The sequence below is a fragment of the Rhamphochromis longiceps genome, linkage group LG5 (assembly GCF_057381845.1).
Source record: "Rhamphochromis longiceps isolate RC_006_pf linkage group LG5, R_longiceps_female_GT1.1, whole genome shotgun sequence".
Classification (NCBI taxonomy): domain Eukaryota; kingdom Metazoa; phylum Chordata; class Actinopteri; order Cichliformes; family Cichlidae; genus Rhamphochromis; species Rhamphochromis longiceps.
This window is the reverse complement of record NC_140561.1, coordinates 11,533,584-11,552,020: the sequence shown is the minus strand read 5'-3', so window position 1 is coordinate 11,552,020 and position 18,437 is coordinate 11,533,584. Positions and strand designations below refer to the sequence as shown.

At 43.8% G+C, this 18,437-nt stretch overlaps 1 protein-coding gene across 3 annotated transcripts in view; it reads left to right on the top strand.

The window, feature by feature from the left end:
• The window catches only part of ndrg3a (ndrg family member 3a), a 38,467-nt gene that overhangs the window by 17,827 nt on the left and 2,203 nt on the right, over positions 1-18,437 (top strand). For 2 of the 3 annotated variants that reach the window (XM_085405813.1, XM_085405812.1), the window contains exons 2-15: positions 3,342-3,423; positions 5,421-5,453; positions 12,252-12,357; positions 12,473-12,593; positions 12,836-12,898; positions 12,999-13,059; positions 14,003-14,089; positions 14,649-14,705; positions 16,517-16,620; positions 17,073-17,138; positions 17,231-17,282; positions 17,409-17,456; positions 17,548-17,583; positions 17,692-17,743. In XM_085405813.1, the coding sequence (XP_085261939.1) occupies positions 3,367-3,423; positions 5,421-5,453; positions 12,252-12,357; positions 12,473-12,593; positions 12,836-12,898; positions 12,999-13,059; positions 14,003-14,089; positions 14,649-14,705; positions 16,517-16,620; positions 17,073-17,138; positions 17,231-17,282; positions 17,409-17,456; positions 17,548-17,583; positions 17,692-17,743 (943 nt within the window). In that variant the 5' untranslated portion in view covers positions 3,342-3,366. Of the gene's footprint in view, positions 1-3,341; positions 3,424-5,420; positions 5,454-8,879; positions 9,253-12,251; positions 12,358-12,472; positions 12,594-12,835; positions 12,899-12,998; positions 13,060-14,002; positions 14,090-14,648; positions 14,706-16,516; positions 16,621-17,072; positions 17,139-17,230; positions 17,283-17,408; positions 17,457-17,547; positions 17,584-17,691; positions 17,744-18,437 lie in introns of those variants that run through there. The other variant, XM_085405814.1, reaches the window with a different exon arrangement.

Genomic DNA, 18,437 nt, shown 5'->3' with positions numbered 1-18,437 from the left:
TGCGCCACTGTGTCCACACACGGATGTATTCAGGCGCCTGCGTCTCACTGTTAAAGCAAAGACTGGCTCTGTCTCTGCTTAAAGCTCAGGATGTTCTGTGTGAGGTAGGCAGGAGTGCTTGCCAGCAGAAGAGTGGGGAGGAGAGGGGGGCGATGGTAAATGAGTTATCCCTTTATTAAACTGACAGATTTCAGCATGTCTTTGCAATTCTTCCGATAAAGTCATTTTGCCAGAATTGGAAGACGACCTGGTCTCTCAGAGACACTGCTGACTCTAGAATGTAATGAAAGATGACCTTTTCAGTGTCGAAAGAGCCTCATGTGGGTTTTCTCTTGACACACTTTCTGCAGGATCCTCTGTTGCCTGCGCCTTTCCTCGTTGTGTGAGCTGATATTTATCCTTGGCAATGAGGCTCTCCTAAAAGCAACACGCTTTTGCAGGAGAAAGAACCTGAAGAGCACAGATGTGGGAAATTAAAGTGTGAGATCCAGCATGTAATCTGGTGTTACTCGTATTAATGCAGGTGGAGCTGAGTAAAACAGAATCTGGTATTAGAGAGTATTTGTTTGTGAGTGATCGGCTACAACAGATGGTAATACTGTTAAGGCAGGAAGATCTTGTTCCATATCAGCACTTTGAATCCTTCCCCCATCCTCCTCCACATCCATGGTGCGGTGTGAATGTGGGACAAACCTTGCAAGCTGCAAAGTGAATTTCCCTGCTGTAGCCTGGGAATCATTTCCTGTTACAGTTATAGAATTCTTTGCTATCATCGAGATAACATGTATGTGTTACACTCGAGCATTGTTCCACGGCATTGAAGGAAATGAAGCTCAAAACGTGTTTCGGCAGCTCTCATTTCTACCATTATCTATTCCCCTTGTTTCTTTGCCTTACATCTGTCCCTTGGGTCTATCCCAGTTTAGAATAAACATCAGCAACCAGCTTTGTCTCTATGGCAACAGCTGTAGATGCTGAATGGTAGCTCAGACATAGAGTAGGCAGGAAAAGGGTGGCGAAGGCAGTGGATGTTTCTAAATGTGATCTGGTGCTCTTTACCTGCATTGTTACAAGGGGTTATGAGACCAGCAGAGCTGCTCTGGGATACAGCTAGTCTGTACCCAATTTACAGTCACATGATATGTAACATTTCCGGCTTCATCAGTCTGATAAATGATGGCATTTTGTCATTTAGATGAGGTCGACTTAGCGTTACGTTAGTGTTCCTCTCTGCTTCATTCACATATATCCACAACAGTGACAGAGTGAGGCAGGTAACCCTTGTGACATTGTGAGTTTTCCTGCCTCGGCTTCTATATTTAGGAAGTCACCTCGATAATAGAGAAGCTACTTGCTCACCTTTGTGAATTGAGGAAGTCAGTGATCAATTCTTTCACACCTTGTTGATGATGCACTATGCCATGTGCATAAATAGGTCCAACTCTCTCACTCTGCTTTGTGATGCTCTCAGTAAGTGAAGTAAGCATGTAAAGGAAAACATAGGAAAAAAGACTTCTAAAAACAGCTGGAAGCAACAAACTGACTTCTGCTATTGTTAATGTTCTGCCAATATTTTGATTATAAAGTTGTTAGCAATCAATTGTTTTAACCTTACCCATCACAGCCACACTCTAAAACCCAGTAAAAATGTTAGTGTACCTATTTTTCTTTCTCCTGTCGTGGCTGTTTAGGACATTTTACAAAGCAATGATGAGCTGAGCAACTGAAGATTCAGTGTGTGAGCCTGCCTTGGTATAATATGCACTCAGAGCTGCTGTGCTGTTTTGAAGGTGACATGTATATGCTACTGGGTCCAAGCTTATACAGGAAAGCGCAAATTCAAATGCTGTGAGATTAATGAACAGTGCCTGTCTAAGAGAGGCTGATTTTTGTGCAACGCCAGGTTGCACAAAGCAAGTCGCTCACAAGAAAGGTGTAGAGCATTTGAGCAGTTTTCAAGATAAAAGCAAGCGTTCTGCTTCTGTAATATTGCTGGTGTAGAGGATAGAAGGCGGTGAGGTCAGTGGGGTTAGGCTATGAAAGCCACCCAGTCAGCCTGTCAGTTTAAGCTTGCCTTGACCCCCGTCGCACTAAACACTTCAATTACCCCACTAGCCAGCTACAAATAAAGCAGGTCTTTGCCTCCTTCCTTTCTGTGACGGCCTGAGGAAGTATTGGATTGATCCGACCAATACACCCAATCTGCTCAAGCATGCAGAATATTTGTTTTTCTTCTTTTCCTTGTTCAGTTGTCTAAATATTATTTAGTTCCACTCCCAAGCCGGATTTGTCAGCAGGGATTTTGCCTGGCATGTTTTCACTCCCCATTTACTGATCGCTGAGTCCTTCCAATCCTGGATGTTTCCATTTTTTTTTTTTCTTTCTCTGAACTGTTTTTTTTTATGTAATTTGAGGATTGTGCTCACTTGTTGCCATCTGCTTCCCTGGCTTTTTCCCATGCAATTTGAAATCTGTTATTAGTCCAGTACGACCCCTGAGCCGATTCATGCATCAGCAGGCAGATGTGGGTTTAGACCTTTGTCAGGCAATTGCAGGGTGAAACTGCTGGTAAAACAAACATGGCGTGACGTCATCTATTCTGGTGTCTCCTGCTGGAACTTGGCTGTTTGACTCTTCTCTAACCAATTGAAGGTTATCTGATACCAGCAGCTCAATGTCATTCCAAGGGGGGTTGGCTTGGATTCAGGAAGTGATTAAAAGGTAGCAGTTGGCCGGTCTTCCATCCAATTGCATTTGCCTACACGTCTTGCTTGTTTCTCCTAGCATAGTGTGTGTTTGTTCTTTTAATGCCGTCCATCTATAGAAAGGCTGTCTGCTGTGGTTTTAGCTTGCCGGTTGTAAGCATTGACCTAGAAGAGTTAGAGCCTCCATCTGCTGCTATGTGCAACATGAGCCACGCTTCTAGGAACGGCCAAGAAATTCAATGCTACTTCCTGTCCTCACCTTGTGCAAACAGGGGGGCAAAATAGGTAGCATTTCAGGGAAAGTGGGGGAGGGGGACACTTCTGTGTCAGGATTCTTGTTCAGTAATTACGAGCAGGGACAAACGGCTGGCTTCAAGGGGAAAACAAATGAGAAAACTTTTTGTTAAATCTGGCCTGATATATATTTGCGTTTGCTCACTACCTGTGTGGAGCAGAAATGAGGCCCTTTGCCCTCTGTGTCTGACTCTTATAACAGCATAAGTATCACAGCGCTAGTGTGAATTTTAAAAAGGCAAAATAGAAAGATGGACATCTTTTAATCTGAGATTTTAAGTGTCTTTGGCAGCATGCGGTCCTCCTCCTGATGAAAATGTTTGGTTTTTCCTTCTTGGACAGTGGTTTCGAGTGATCCGACAGGAAGATGGATGAGCTCCAGGATGTACAGCTGACTGAGATCAAGCCGCTGCTGACCAATAAGGTGAGTTGCAGCGAGAACAAGGTGATGACAAGCTGCAGAGGCGACAAGATAAATTTTTTGTAACCATACACATAAAATGAACAGATGTGTTGTCTCCTAAAAATGAATAAGCACCCACTACAGCACTCCCAGGAAAATACATACGCTAATACACTAGTCATGCATGCTCTGCAGTGCCGTTCATCAAAGTGAATTATTCATATATGCTCAAGTGTAAAGGGAATGGGGGGGCGGCAAAAGGGGTTGTAGACAGAATGAAGCAATGAGAGAATACGTAACAGAGGCAGAGAAAACAGTCTGGCGAGGAGGTAAAGAGATCAAAGGAAAAGCTAAAAGAAACTCATCTCTTTTATTTCTGAAGCTTGAAAGTTTGCAGCGAGTGAGGGACAATAAAAGCAGAAAGAGACAAGAAGCGCTACCTGTCTTTCCTTCTTCCCGCCTTCATTCTCAACACCTGATTAACTGATTAGAACAATAATGATGACGATGATGATGATGTGTCTGTTTTGTTCTGTACCCCGATCACTGACACAGTCAGGAGCATATCGTGCCTCAGAGGGAGGAGTGTGTGATTATGTATCGGCTCTTAGGGGATTGCGTCACCTCAGGGGTGGATTTGAAGAATGAGAACATTTCTCTGAGTGTGCTCTATGCCAGTTAAGGTAAATGTATTATGTTAGAAGACAGAGTGGGGAAAATGCATCATGGAAATCATTGAAATAGAGGAGACTGGCACTGACCTCTCACTCCACCTAGTGGTCAGCTCATTAAACAGATGAGTCTTCAAAGTGGATTGAGATGATGTTGATGATGTGATAACAATGATGAAGGAGGATCCTCATTTCTGTAAAAGTGGTGGAAACTGGTTCTGACTGCCGACTGATAATTTCTTATTACACTGGTCAAGCTCAGAGCACCTAGGTAGCCAGCGAAGGTTATAAATGTATCCTGTCATTTAGTATGACATTAAAGTGCCTTTAATAAAAGCAAAACAGGCCTGTTAGTTTTGGCCAATCACAGTGTAGTTCATATCTTAGTTTTCTTTAAGGTCTGATATTTATAAGGAGACCAAGCTGTCAGTATTTCCAGTTAACTTGTTAGATGTAAAAGAAATGGTTAAGCTGAGTGACTTGGACAAGACTTTTTTCCCCCTTTGTCTTGTGGCACCACGTACCACAGCTTTACTCAAGCCTTTACTGATTTTTAATATGTAGGTCGTGTCTATGGCACGCATAGGTGGCTGCTGTTCGTTTTAGCTCATCATTGTAACCTTCATTGCACCGTCTCCCGTCCCAGACTATGTAAAAGAAGCCTTTTAAAAGTCTCTTTAATATGTTGAGTCACCTGACTGCAATCAAGATGCCCTGTAAAGTGTGATGATTGACATGGTGCAGTGAATCTATCCATCCATTTCTTTAACCACTCCAATAGCGATTTTGTAATTCACCCAACATTAAAAATCAAAGCAACCCCATTTACTTGCATTACATTCATCACATCTCAACATTATTTCATTATAGTGGTGGATTTGTATCCAGATTTCTGCTGCACAGGCAGTTAGAAGAAGAAAAGGACCGCTCTGTAGAAACCATCTCCGTTTAAAAGCATGTACACCCCACTGGTCTCTCCTGCAACTCAATCCCAGTGGCATCTTTTCTGTGGTCGGCTGCCCACTCAGGCCTCAAACAATGCAAATTAACATAAAAACGTCAGAATTGTGCACCATCACATGTATTATGTGAAGCAAAGACTTTAGTTTCGATGCTGTTAAACTAAGGAGCTAATGATAAGTTATCAACAGCTCCGTGAAGAGCTGCATGAATGTCATGGATATAAATGTAATCAGACATGGGTTATTGCCATTTTGTCTGCACACATGTATACATCCTGCACCACACTCCCATCCATCTGGTGGGGTTACACAAACACATTAAGAGTGATTACCAGCTTTAGCATACTACGCTACATTTAACTCTCCTCTTTTCCTTTTCACGCAGAATGCACGCAACTTTCAGGATTTCGACTGCCAGGTAAGTGTAGCTCTCTGCTCCCACTGTTAATTTAGCATTATGATTCATTCTCAGCTCCACACTGCTGAACCCATGCATTCTTTGTACATCCGAGCACGTTACTCAGTAATAACACGCACATTTATGGATGCCTAATGCAGGTGAAAGGCGTGTTTGGTCCAACTTGCTCTCTGCGTTTACTCTTGACACCGCTGACTGTGACAGAAAGGACAAACCAGTAGTTATGTGCTCACCTGATTAAAATTCTGCTGCTTTTGCTAATGGCCATCTATTTCTTTGGAGGCAAGTGTAGTGATCATTTGCAAATGAGGACCTTTTTAAAAAAAATTTGAATAGTGCTTTGGCTCTGTGCTAATGACTGAGAAAGCACACTCACTTTATTCTTTGCATAAAGCGATACAGAAAAAGATTATGTTAAATTCATATCAGGTTGTTTTTTTGAAGAATAAACAACTGTAGCACCTTCCTCAGTATGATTTTTTTTTTTTTTAGTGCCTGCCTTTTTTACTGTATTTTATTCATAGTCAAGCCCTTTTATGTGATAATGTAAAAATAATTGTCATTCCAGAAGAAGAGTTATTAACCTTGAGGAAGCAGTTTTCCAGATCCCCCCTTTTTTATGTCTTAGAATGAGGAGAAGGCTTGCCAGCCTTCCACCTCTTGGGCAGTTTGCTTTTTCTTGCAACGATTCTCCTGCAGGAGGAGGAGTCACAATGCTGGGGAAAGCTCTGTGCTGTGTTTTAATGGCCATCATGACTGCTAAGGGTTAAACCTTTCATCCCTAGCTCACTTTCTGCAGTCACGCCTCCTTCCAGCATCCCGGCAGAGCTAAATATAGCCGACGCAGGCGGGGGAAGAGAGTAAGCATGTTAGCCGGAGCAGGCAAGCTGCATGCTCCTTAGCATCCTGTCAGAACTATTATTAAGACATTCATGTGCGTACAATCCTGCAGTCAGTCAGCTGCTCGTGTTCACCGTGTAATCTTTTATTACCACTTTTTTGTGATTCCCTTTGAAGTCATGCTGTTGTCAGTTACAGAGAGAATTGAACCTGAATCCGTCCCACTGGTGGTTTGACCTCATTTGCCTTTCAGCCATTATGACCTCACATGGTCACACTCAGGAAGCTCAGGCAGTTCACAGTGTAGTGGTTTTACACATTCGCCTAACTAGTGAAAAATTCCCAGTTTGATCCTGAGAAGATTGTTTTGGGAACAGTAACTGGTGTAAAAACTCAAATCCAAATCAATTAAACCGCTGTGGCGACCCCCTGTGAATAAGGGAGCAGCTGAAGATGGGAAATTGCTAAAAAGGGTGCTGATGATGGATCGTGAGAAGGTTCAATTCTCTTAAAAGATTTATAGTGTTAACAAACTGTGCTGGTGTTCCTCCTGATTTGGTAATCTGGCCATTTGGCAATAGACGTGATGGAGTAAATATCTTGTAAATATTTAGTATAACACTGAACCCGTCACGCAGCGTAATAACACTAAGATAAAAGGAGAACACACCCTATACAAGACATCAGACCTGTGTGGGAGGGGTCCTGCCTGCCGCAACATCACTCTGAGCCGTGACATTCCAGCAGCTGGAGGATGAATCCAGCTGCTCTCTTCCTGCTGCTAAAGCTCCCACCACAGGCAGTCCACAGGTACTGCAGGAGTCGTGCCAGAGCTGTGCATACCTGCAGAGGAGGACAGTGGTGGTGGGGTGGAGTCAGGGAACCTAAAGGTTCAAACTGCTGCAGCTTTGTTTCTCTTACAATTTTCTGCTTATGCCAGGAAAGGGAGAGGAAGGTGTGTGACAGACTCCTCAAACCCAGAATGCTGACTGTGCATTTCAAAAATAGTTTTAGTGTCATGGTGTTGCTGCAGTCTCGCACTGCTATGTTTTTAAGTCCATTTTTTAAACTTTTGCTTAAGCTTTGTTTATTGTTTCTATATATGTATAGCGTTTTATATATTGTATGCAGTGTGTAGGTTTTTACATTTTCAGGGAAGTGTGTACTTTTAAAATAGCAGTTTCTCTTTATAACTTTGCCCAACTTTCTCATTATTTAGTCTGTGGCTTTTCAAATCCTCACTGTCTCATTATGCGCACTAGAGGGCGCCACGAGGCTGTTCGATAGCTCCAGACATGTGACAATTTAAATGGAAAAAAAGAACCTTAACTGTGTTGGTAACATGCTGAGCTGCCATGTGTTGCTAGAACAGCTTTCTCATCTAGTGTTGTGAAGATGACTGTGCAGAAAGCTTTCTGATACACTGGACGGAGATCTTGTGGCTGTGTAGACTATAACATATGATTAACACAATTGTCATCAAACTGACCGTGTCACAGGTAAACAATGTTTTGAGCTGGTGCATTTTAGTATACAAAAATTGGTTCAAATCAAACCCTACTTTCTGGAAATGATGCAATTGAGCTAATCTCTGCAGATCATAGTGTCACTGTGCGTCTGTATGACTCCTCAGGCTGCAGGGGGCTTTGCTGAGGCACATGATGATTCAGTGCATGAAATGACTACATGTGTTTCGCTGGCACCCTCTGTGGGTTAAGAAAGGAAATAAATCAGAGAAACTGGTCTACAACCAAACATGCTGCTATATGATTAACCAATAAAGAGACCCTGGTCCTTATAACCTCACAAACTCTGTGTCTACATGTTTGCCATTGGCTGCACTGAGCACCCCGTCAAAGGCGTGACACCCTGCACCGTTAGGAGTTGTACTGATGGTAGGAGAGTGAGAAGGAGAGAGCAATACACTACGTGGATCAAATGACTCAGCAGCAAGTTTAGAGGACATAAATCCTGATGATGTCCTGTTTTGATAGTAAGGGGAAAAGGTGGCTTGCTATCTTTTGCTCGTAAGCCTGGAACACGAGGAGTCATTAGCCAAAGCTCAGTGTCAGAGTCACTACTTGACAGTCATTTACATGATTAAGTGGTGCCTTGAATGAGCCAACATCCGCAGCAAAGCTATTGCTATCGTAAGCCCTCCTGCTGCATTATACGCTAGTCCACTCTTGCTGTGAGCTGGATCTGATTATATCCACTCACACGGAGATATTTCAGGGTTCTAAAGCCATTCGGATGAAATGTGATGCAAAAATAAATGTGGATACGGTGCTTGGCGACAAGCAGCCATTTTGCTGATGCAGAAAACAGCCCAGGGCGAGCCGTCAAAGTCAGCCTCCTCTCCTCATCAATAAGACAGCGTGACGTCAGCAGCCTGCACATTTTCCTGGACTGCATTCTTTGTACCCCATCACCCCGCTTCCATTCCCCCCCTCCCCCTTTCCTTTTCTCCTCCAAACCCCGCCCTCTGCCTCTACCCACCTGACCCTCCGCAATCCAATTAGAAGAACCAGTGACTGGATGTATGGACGCACTGTGACTACCAAGCACAAACTGCAGTCTCACTCTCCTCCCCCTCTGTCTTTTTCCTGCTCTCTTTCCCACCTCTTGTCTCCGTCGCTCTCTCTCTTGTTCTCTCTGCATCGTATCCATCCCCCACCCCTCCTGCTTTCATTCAGGTTACTTTTCCTTCTCCTCCTCACTCCATCTGCTGTGTCTTTCTCCTCCCTCTCTTCCTTCCTTGTCGCTACTGCTCTAGCTGCCTCACCCTACATCCCTCACTTCCTACCAACGCTCCCTCCCTCCTCCTGCTCCTTTCTGAGGGCTTCAAAGCTGCCCAGCGCACACTCACACATAGCATTACACCACTCCTCTCCTGTGTGGGAAAACCATGTCAGCTATTCTGGACCTGGACCAGATTGCATGCGCTGGAAATGAAGTGGTGAGTGACAAACGTGTCTCGCCTGACTCGACACACCTGGCTCTGTCCGTGCTTCAAGGAGGTTCTGGTTCAGATTAGGGGTGTTGTGGTGCTGTTTCTCCAAAGACATGCCGACAGCAGCTGGCTAAACGAAGGGAATAGCTCTGGGGTCTGGCTTTGATGGGACTCGTGCTCTCTGGGCAGCTGCTGGTATGGGGTGACCATTTGTTCAGTGTGTGCGTGTGCGTATGTGCGTGCAACTACAGGTCACACAGCGTCCATATGTGCAGCCTGCACAGTCTAAAGCTGCTCAGGGTGCAGTTGTGCATTTTAATGTGATGATATGAAAGATGCTTGTGTTGTGCTCAAGTGTTTTAGGATGTGCGCCTGTCAATATCCATCAGCTGGTTGTTGGTAACTGTGTGTGTGGATCTCACATGTTTGTTTCTGCATGTCTTCATCATGTCTTTCCGGCGATGAGTGAATTGCTGTAGATGTTGCGTTTTGCAGGTGTGCATTGTGTTCTTTTTTTCTGTTATCACAGGGAGGTCACTCACCACCCACCCCACACACCGTGACAAGAAACCACCAAAGCCACTGTAGCGGGTTGTTCCTTCCCCGCAGAGTCCTTGAGTTTGTTGTTTCAGCCCACTGCTTTGATGGCACACACACTTACTGTGTGTGCTGCAGGTGGGGAGGGTCGTGTTAGTGTCAGAAATGGATGAGGTTGGCCTGTACCCGAGATGATCCCGGGCTCTGTCCACTTGCATGTGTGCACTTAAGTCATTTACAGACTGCTTGGTGTTTCCGCCCAGTAATGCTGCTCCCAGTGGTGATTGATGCCTCTCCTGGCAGGGTGGAGTAAACTGAGAGGAGGGATTGATAGGCAGTGAATTGCGGGAAGAAGATCAGCATGACAAAGTGCTCTGTTCTTTTTTTTTTTCATCTCACTCCAACTCTCTCACCATGTTTCTTTGAAAAATGAGTACTCACCCATTTGTGGCACCAGAAAGGCCCCTCTCCTCAAAGCATAAAACCTCTGCTCAGTATTCACATTTCACCTCCAACCCAGCCCAAATGCCTTAACGTACTTTTCGTCAAAATGCTAGCTATCATGAATGTATTAAAGTGGGGAAAAGGTTGATGCCATTGCAGTGCTCTCCTTCTTTTTTCCCCTCTCTAGATGTCCAGCCTGTCTCTGTCACTCTTTGCTTTCATGCTCTATTTCCTCCGCCGGTTTACCTAACACATGTTAGGGTGCACGTATAGCACATAGACTCAACAGAATACCAGCATTTGAACAAAGTGCATTTATATTGTTTCTCAGAGCAAAGCACTGAGTGTCCTTGACTCTGTCCTTGTCTAAAAAACCTTAAAGATTCTGCAGCAACACAGCCTTGGTGAGAGTGTTTTTTCACCTTTAACAGGTTGTTCTGTCACCTCACCAGACCGAGGTTACAGAATCGCTTCATTAAAAGCCCTTCGATGAGGGCAGAGCTTCCTGTCAGCAGATAGGCTTTCTTTAGGGTTTGTGCCATCTGAGAAATACAGGTTATAATGAGATGCTGTTTTGTAGCTCGCTATCTTGAGCATCACTTTGTGGTGTTTTTGAATGCAGTTTTCATGTGTTGTGCGACAGGCTAATCGCTATAGCAACTCCCACTCAAAAGCAAATATCTCACGCGGTTGCTGACATGATGAGTATTTTTCCTCTTATTATAGATTGCAGATGTAAGTCAGTGCAGTCTCGCCCTTGAGAATTAGCCTTTATCTCTGAAGATACTGGGACACATGTCCGTCAGTTAAATGCAGGCGGCCGAGATTGCGCAGGGGAAAAATGGCAGCGTACAGTCAGTCACACTCCCCTCTTAGTCTGTCAGCCGTAACCTGTGTCTCTCTTCCACTCAGGCTCACTCTCTCTTTATTATTGATGACCAGTGGGCCTTCTGACGAGGCAAGCGGATGAGGCACCACCCGCTGTTCTGTGCAGCACAGACACCCTAGCGTGCATGCATGTGGCTAGAACGTGCAGGGTGTAGTTTGCAGCTGCAGATCATGCTGATCTTAGGAGGTTTTGTGCATTGTAACATGATGATTCGGTGATTCTGGGGGAATCTGGGAAATGCATTTGCCTCTTCTTGTGTAGTTTATTGTTTCTCTTAATGTCACTTCCTGCCCTGTCTTTGGATCCTGTAAACAATATTAAGGCACTGTTATTTTTGCTGTGTCATCGTTAAACAGTCTTTCTTTTTATCTTGATCATCTTTCTGGATCTTCCACACAGATTAAGTGCCAGATGAAAATATGTTGAAGCCTCTTAATGTTTTCCTTTGCAGAAGCGGTGTGTTTAAGGTACTCAAGCCCCCTGAGTGTTCGACCCAAATTGTAAAGCAACAGAGAGAATGAAGCCAGTATGAACACTTTGAATTTTAATGGGTCTTTTTTTTTTTTGCAAAGACATTGAGTGAAGACAAATGATGCTGGCATTTTTGCAAAGTCATTCTTGTGAAAAGAACTGTGAGGTTCAGACCCTTGGATAGAAAGACTGTTTTCCTGAACTGGCCATTCAGTGCTTTGTTTGTCCGAGGGCACAGGGGATGTGAGCTGGCGACAAAAGGTTTATCCTCTGCATGCCCAATTCAAGATATAACCCAAATGTCTTGTTTGTTGTGGGTTGTTTACTTTAGTTTGTGTGTGGCTCCATGTTGGAGCTTTGATGCAGACTTCAATCAGTATGCTAGAAATGGCTCGTTTTAGCTAAAATGTTGCCTTTATGTCTGCCTTTTGGGGAAATGAGACAGAAAGCGTCTTTGTTTTGTGCTTGGCAGAGATGAAAGAGAAAAATCCCATACAACAATTGTTCTTCTTTTATTTAGATGATTTTTGGACTCTGCTGGAGTTCTGGGGTAACGCTGTAACAGCTATAACAGAATTGTTGTCGTAGCGGTCATATGTGGAAGCTTTTTATCTTTCCACCTGTGTTAGTCCTGAACTATTTTTTTCCTCCTCTTTGGCTACAGGAGCACGACATTGAAACGCCACATGGCGTTCTCCATGTGACAATGAGAGGCGTTCCCAAGGGCAACCGACCTATCATCCTCACCTATCACGACATCGGCCTCAACCGTGAGTCGGCCAAAAATAAGCTCATCAATATGCAGTGCTCTGTTCTTTGCGTCTAACAAAGAACGTTAACCCCTGCACTGTCACATTTTATGTCTACGTCTTTCCACCTTTCTAGACAAGTCTTGCTTCAACACCCTGTTTAACTACGAGGACATGCAGGAGATCACCCAGCACTTTGCTGTGGTTCACGTCGATGCGCCCGGTCAGCAGGAGGGAGCGCCTCCCTTTCCCAGCGGGTGAGTGTCAGACTGGTTTTGCACGCGCCGATGAACGCGTACATATTTATTCATATCAGTGCTGTTGAGAGAGTTCCAATCAATTTGTGTGCATAGAAAGGAAAGTGAGCTGTTGGTTCATTTTCTAATTGAAGTGCAGTCATCATCCAGTCTGTTCCTGAAGTATTTAAACTTATGAATGAACTTGAAGGTAGCATTTTCCTTACTGCTCGCGTGGACTCACATGTGTCGCTCGTGCCCAGGTATCGCTATCCAACCATGGATGAGTTGGCCGAAATGCTGCCCTCTGTGTTGACTCAGTTGAAGTGAGTGTCCCCTGGCTGATAGCTAATTATTGATAAGATGATTTTGCCATAAATGAATTATTCATCTTCAGCCACACACTAACGAGCAGTTTCTTTATAGGGTGAACAGCGTGATCGGCATCGGCGTGGGAGCAGGAGCGTATATCCTCACCCGCTTTGCGGTAAGTCCACAGCAGGACCACAGCGTGTAGACTCACCCATCCTTATATTTCTGTTCTTCCTTGCCCTTGATGTCTTTATTTGTGTGATTCTCTGTCTCGCCTGTAATAATTAAAGGTTTTCAGACCACACAGTTTGTCACACTGAACTTTAAAGCCTCCCATCAAGCCCACACAGGGCATCAGGTTCCTCTACAGTCTGCTAGATATGCTGCCATTCCCCAGGTGATGAATCACCTTGGTTAAATATCTCTCTCTCCATTGCTACTGCTTTGTTTCTGCATTCGGTACAGTGCAGCTAAAATAAGCACAAGCTAGCAGAAAGATCTAGAAGTGACATAGAGCAGTGAGGGAGCTCTAAAAAATGAATGATAAAAAGAGAGGATGGTAAAAGGGGAAGGTGTGGAAATGAGGAATTGTAGAGTTGGGCTCTCCGTGGACAGTCTTTTCTTATTTAGAATTAATGAGGAAAAATTGATTCTGAAACGCATTGCTTGCTTTAACTGGCTTGGAGCAAAATGTTTTCCCATGATGGATTTGCAGCAGATGCTGCCGTGCTGCATTAGCATCGTGTTGATGAAGCAGCAGCCGCCACCCTCTCATTGGATCTTAGATTTCCCCAGATACTCTCTTTTTGTCTACAGGAAGTTCTAAAGCTGCACCCCTTGATTTAGAAGTGGTTTGTGACTCCATCATCATTTAACAGAACAGAAATGCTTCACTTTTAATCATGTTTTTGCTTCTTTAGAGGACACGCAACATCATCAAAATGTTACCAACTTGTTGTTGTGAGGATGTAGCTCCTGGGAGAACATTCCCTTGTTCAGATGCTCAGATTAAACTACAATATGATTTAAAAATGATAAAGAAATTAATAAACAAAACAAAACACAGGGAGACATTTTTGTTAAAAAGCTCTCATCCTCGTGCATCTTTACTTTCACAGCTGAACAACCCGTCCCTTGTGGAGGGGCTGGTACTCATTAATGTCGACCCGTGTGCTGAAGGCTGGATTGACTGGGCTGCTTCAAAGGTCAGTATTTCCGCCTCATCGATGACCAGGATTTTCATCATATATGAAAAGAGAAAATGCTGCCTTCTGAAGACTAGTCAATACTAGTCAACTACCTAGTTAAAAATTCTATAAAAGCTCACCCCTCTTGGCTTAAAGAACAAACACTGTGTTTACTATGGTGCTCTCGCTGTGAATATTCAACAAGGTTGTATGAGGAAGACATTCTTTTACTGTGATAATAATATGATGTGTCGTTTCTGCCATATACATTTAAAACATCACACTTTTATGAGCTGTTATTAAAGTCTGAAACATGGCAAAGAGGAAAAGTCCTGAGCAATTTCTTCCATTTACGAAGTTTATAGCACTCAAGAGTTTTAAAATGCAGGTATACCAGCTGACATAGATATACCAGTGAATCTAGGGACTGTGCATTTATAGTAGCAGTAGATCACTTCACAATCATAAAACTTGAAGATTGCTATGTCAGTTTATTTACTTCTAATTAGTCCACTCTCCAGAAATAAATCAGATCTTGTTAGTATCTTACCGCGGCTCGTCTTTCTCTTGTGTGCAGCTTTCTGGATGGACCAGTAACTTGGTGGATATCGTCATGGCTCACCACTTCAGCACTGTGAGTCTGACTTATTGCTATGTAGTTCTCCTGACCTTTTCTCATTGAAGCTGTGAAACAGCAGCTGAACCTCTGGAGGCTTTCTTTTCAAATTTCCCTCGACACTTTTTTCTCAGACATTTGCTAATTATTTTATCTGTGTCCTCTCAGTTACAGTGGGGCAAAAAAGTATTTAGTCAGCCACCGATTGTGCAAGTTCCCCCACTTAAAATGATGACAGAGGTCAGTAATTTGCACCAGAGGTACACTTCAACTGTGAGAGACAGAATGTGAAAAAAAAAATCCATGAATTCACATGGTAGGATTTGTAAAGAATTTATTCGTAAATCAGGGTGGAAAATAAGTATTTGGTCACCTCAAACAAGGAAAATCTCTGGCTCTCACAGACCTGTAACGTCTTCTGTAAGAAGCTTTTCTGTCCCCCACTCGTTACCTGTATGAATGGCACCTGTTTGAACTCATCATCTGTATCAAAGACACCTGTCCACAGCCTCAAACAGTCAGACTCCAAACGCCGCCATGGCCAAGACCAAAGAGCTTTCGAAGGACACCAGGAAAAGTATTGTAGACCTGCACCAGACTGGGAAGAGTGAATCTACAATAGGCAAGCAGCTTGGTGTGAAAAAATCAACTGTGGGAGCAATCATCAGAAAATGGAAGACATACAAGACCACTGATAATCTCCCTCGATCTGGGGCTCCACGCAAGATCTCATCCCGTGGGGTCAAAATGATGATGAGAACGGTGAGCAAAGATCCCAGAACCACACGGGGGGACCTGGTGAATGACCTGCAGAGAGCTGGGACCAAAGTAACAAAGGTCACCATCAGTAACACACTACAACGGCAGGGAATCAAATCCCGCAGTGCCAGACGTGTTCCGCTGCTGAAGCCAGTGCATGTCCAGGCCCGTCTGAAGTTTGCCAGAGAGCACATGGATGATACAGCAGAGGATTGGGAGAATGTCATGTGGTCAGATAAAACCAAAGTAGAACTTTTTGGTATAAACTCAACTCGTCGTGTTTGGAGGAAGAAGTTGCATCCCAAGAACACCATACCTACTGTGAAGCATGGGGGTGGAAACATCATGCTATGGGGCTGTTTTTCTGCCAAGGGGACAGGACGACTGATCCGTGTTAAGGACAGAATGAATGGGGCCATGTATCGTGAGATTTTGAGCCAAAACCTCCTTCCATCAGTGAGAACTTTGAAGATGAAACGAGGCTGGGTCTTCCAACATGACAATGATCCAAAACACACCGCCCGGGCAACAAAGGAGTGGCTCCGTAAGAAGCATTTGAAAGTCCTGGAGTGGCCTAGCCAGTCTCCAGACCTCAACCCCATAGAAAATCTGTGGCGGGAGTTGAAAGTCCGTGTTGCTCAGCGACAGCCCCAAAACATCACTGCTCTCGAGAAGATCTGCATGGAGGAATGGGCCAAAATACCAGCTACTGTGTGTGCAAACCTGGTAAAGACCTATAGTAAACGTTTGACCTCTGTTATTGCCAACAAAGGTTATGTTACAAAGTATTGAGTTGTATTTTTGTTATTGACCAAATACTTATTTTCCACCCTGATTTACAAATAAATTCTTTACAAATCCTACCATGTGGATTCATGGATTTTTTTTTCACATTCTGTCTCTCACAGTTGAAGTGTACCTCTGGTGCAAATTACTGACCTCTGTCATCATTTTAGGTGGGGAGAACTTGCACAATCGGTGGCTGACTAAATACTTTTTTGCCCCACTGTATAGAAACTAGTAGATTGTGCCATGTCGATCACGCTCTCGGTTTATTAATCCGTTCTCAGGATGAGCTTACAGACAACCAGGAGCTGATTCAGACCTACCGCCTCCACATCGCCCAAGACATCAACCAGGACAACCTGGCCCTCTTCTGTGGCTCCTACCAATAGTATGAAACAGTTCATGGTTATTATACACTATATATTAACTTGTATTTTCAGTTTTCTGCTATATATTGTTACAGTTGCGTTTTCATAGCTTAGATCCCTGATAAAGACAGGCACGTAGCTCTGGCTGGGAGGGAAGGAAAAAGGCCCACTATAAGATAAATAAGGATTATTTTGAATTATGAGTCATTCGCAGCTGCTTCAGCCGTGTCTAAGAATAAAAATACAGAGTTGGTAATGAACATAACAGGACACATTTAATATTAGGTTTTGCAGTTGCCTGTATTTTTGCTTATTCATTACATTTATGAGAACTTTTATTAACAAAGACAGTTAATTGCTGTGGAGTAAAGCCTAAATATACAAGCACAAAAAATGCAAAGCACAGAGGTCTAACGAGATAACGTCCTTTTCAGCTTCTCTAACACGTTCTCATTTTTTCCCCTTGCACCAGCCGTCGAGACCTTGAGATCGAGAGGCCCATAGTGGGTCTGAATGAGGACACGGTCAACACACTAACGTAAGTCTATGAGATCAAGATGACACAAATATACACATTGGGCTGTGAGTGCATGGCGTGATTTGAGAATATCCACTCCTCATTTATTCCAGTTGCCCTGCTTTGCTGGTGGTCGGTGACACGTCACCTGCTGTGGAGGCCGTGGTGAGTGGTGCCGGTGGTGCTTACAATCCATCATCTCAGTGCGCTAAGAAGCTTGGGGAAGGATTTGTTATGCCAACAAGCAGCAGTTCTTCATCACTCAGTGTTTGCCTGTCTTTGATGTTGCAGGTGGAGTGCAATTCCAGGTTAAATCCTACCAAGACTACATTGCTAAAGGTGATGCTTCTGCACTGCAATTTCTGACATATGAGATGATATTCATATTTATAAATGTGATTTATTGATGAGACTGATAATGTCCTCTCAGATGGCTGATTGTGGAGGCTTGCCCCAGGTTGTGCAGGTGGGTTTTTTTGTCTGTTTGTTTGTTTTTAAATTATCGAGAGACGTGAACGTCATCTTGCTCTTTTCTTGGAGCAACACGATCTTCTAACTTTTTTTTCTCTTGCAGCCAGGAAAACTTGCTGAGGCATTCAAGTACTTTGTCCAGGGCATGGGCTACAGTAAGTGAAGATGCTCTTGTTTTTTTGTTTTGTTTTGGGGTTTTTTTGTATGTGCCTGAAGGGTAAACAGATCTAACTCTAAACTGGTTTAAACTGGCTTGCTAGTAGTCAGTGTCCAAGAATTGTTTACAGACTAATACCTGTTTGAACTGACGTGTTTGTGGCCCAGGCGCTCCACTGAATTTCCTGTTGACGTGAGTGCAATGACAAAAGTTACTTAATTGAGACTTGTTTTCAATGCAGTCAGTGAGCTGTTGCTAACCTCCTCTCCCCCCCCCCCCCCCCCCCCCCCCTCGGACATTGGCCTGCAGAGCGTGAAAAGAAAGGTTTTGCTTTTTTTTTTTTCTTTTTTTTTTGTCACCCTGCTCACGGAGAGGCAGCCCACGTGGCTCAATGGATGCTAACACCATTTCCTCTCTGCTTTTTGCAGTCTGTGGCACCCACCAGCCTCAGTAGGTGAGGTGTTAGTGCTTCTAGAAATGACGATCACATTCTGTGAGCTGAACAGCAATTTTCTTCCTGTTCAGTTCAGAGTGGGCGTTAAAAATTGCCCTTTTTTTTTTTTTTTTTTTTGCCTGGTGTGTTTTCTTTTCTATCTGAACTGTTTAATGATGCAGTGTTTGTCAAAAGAGACTCAATGTGCATGGTTAAACAGGCCTTCAGGCTTTACAGTCATTCATTTGTTAAAAAAACA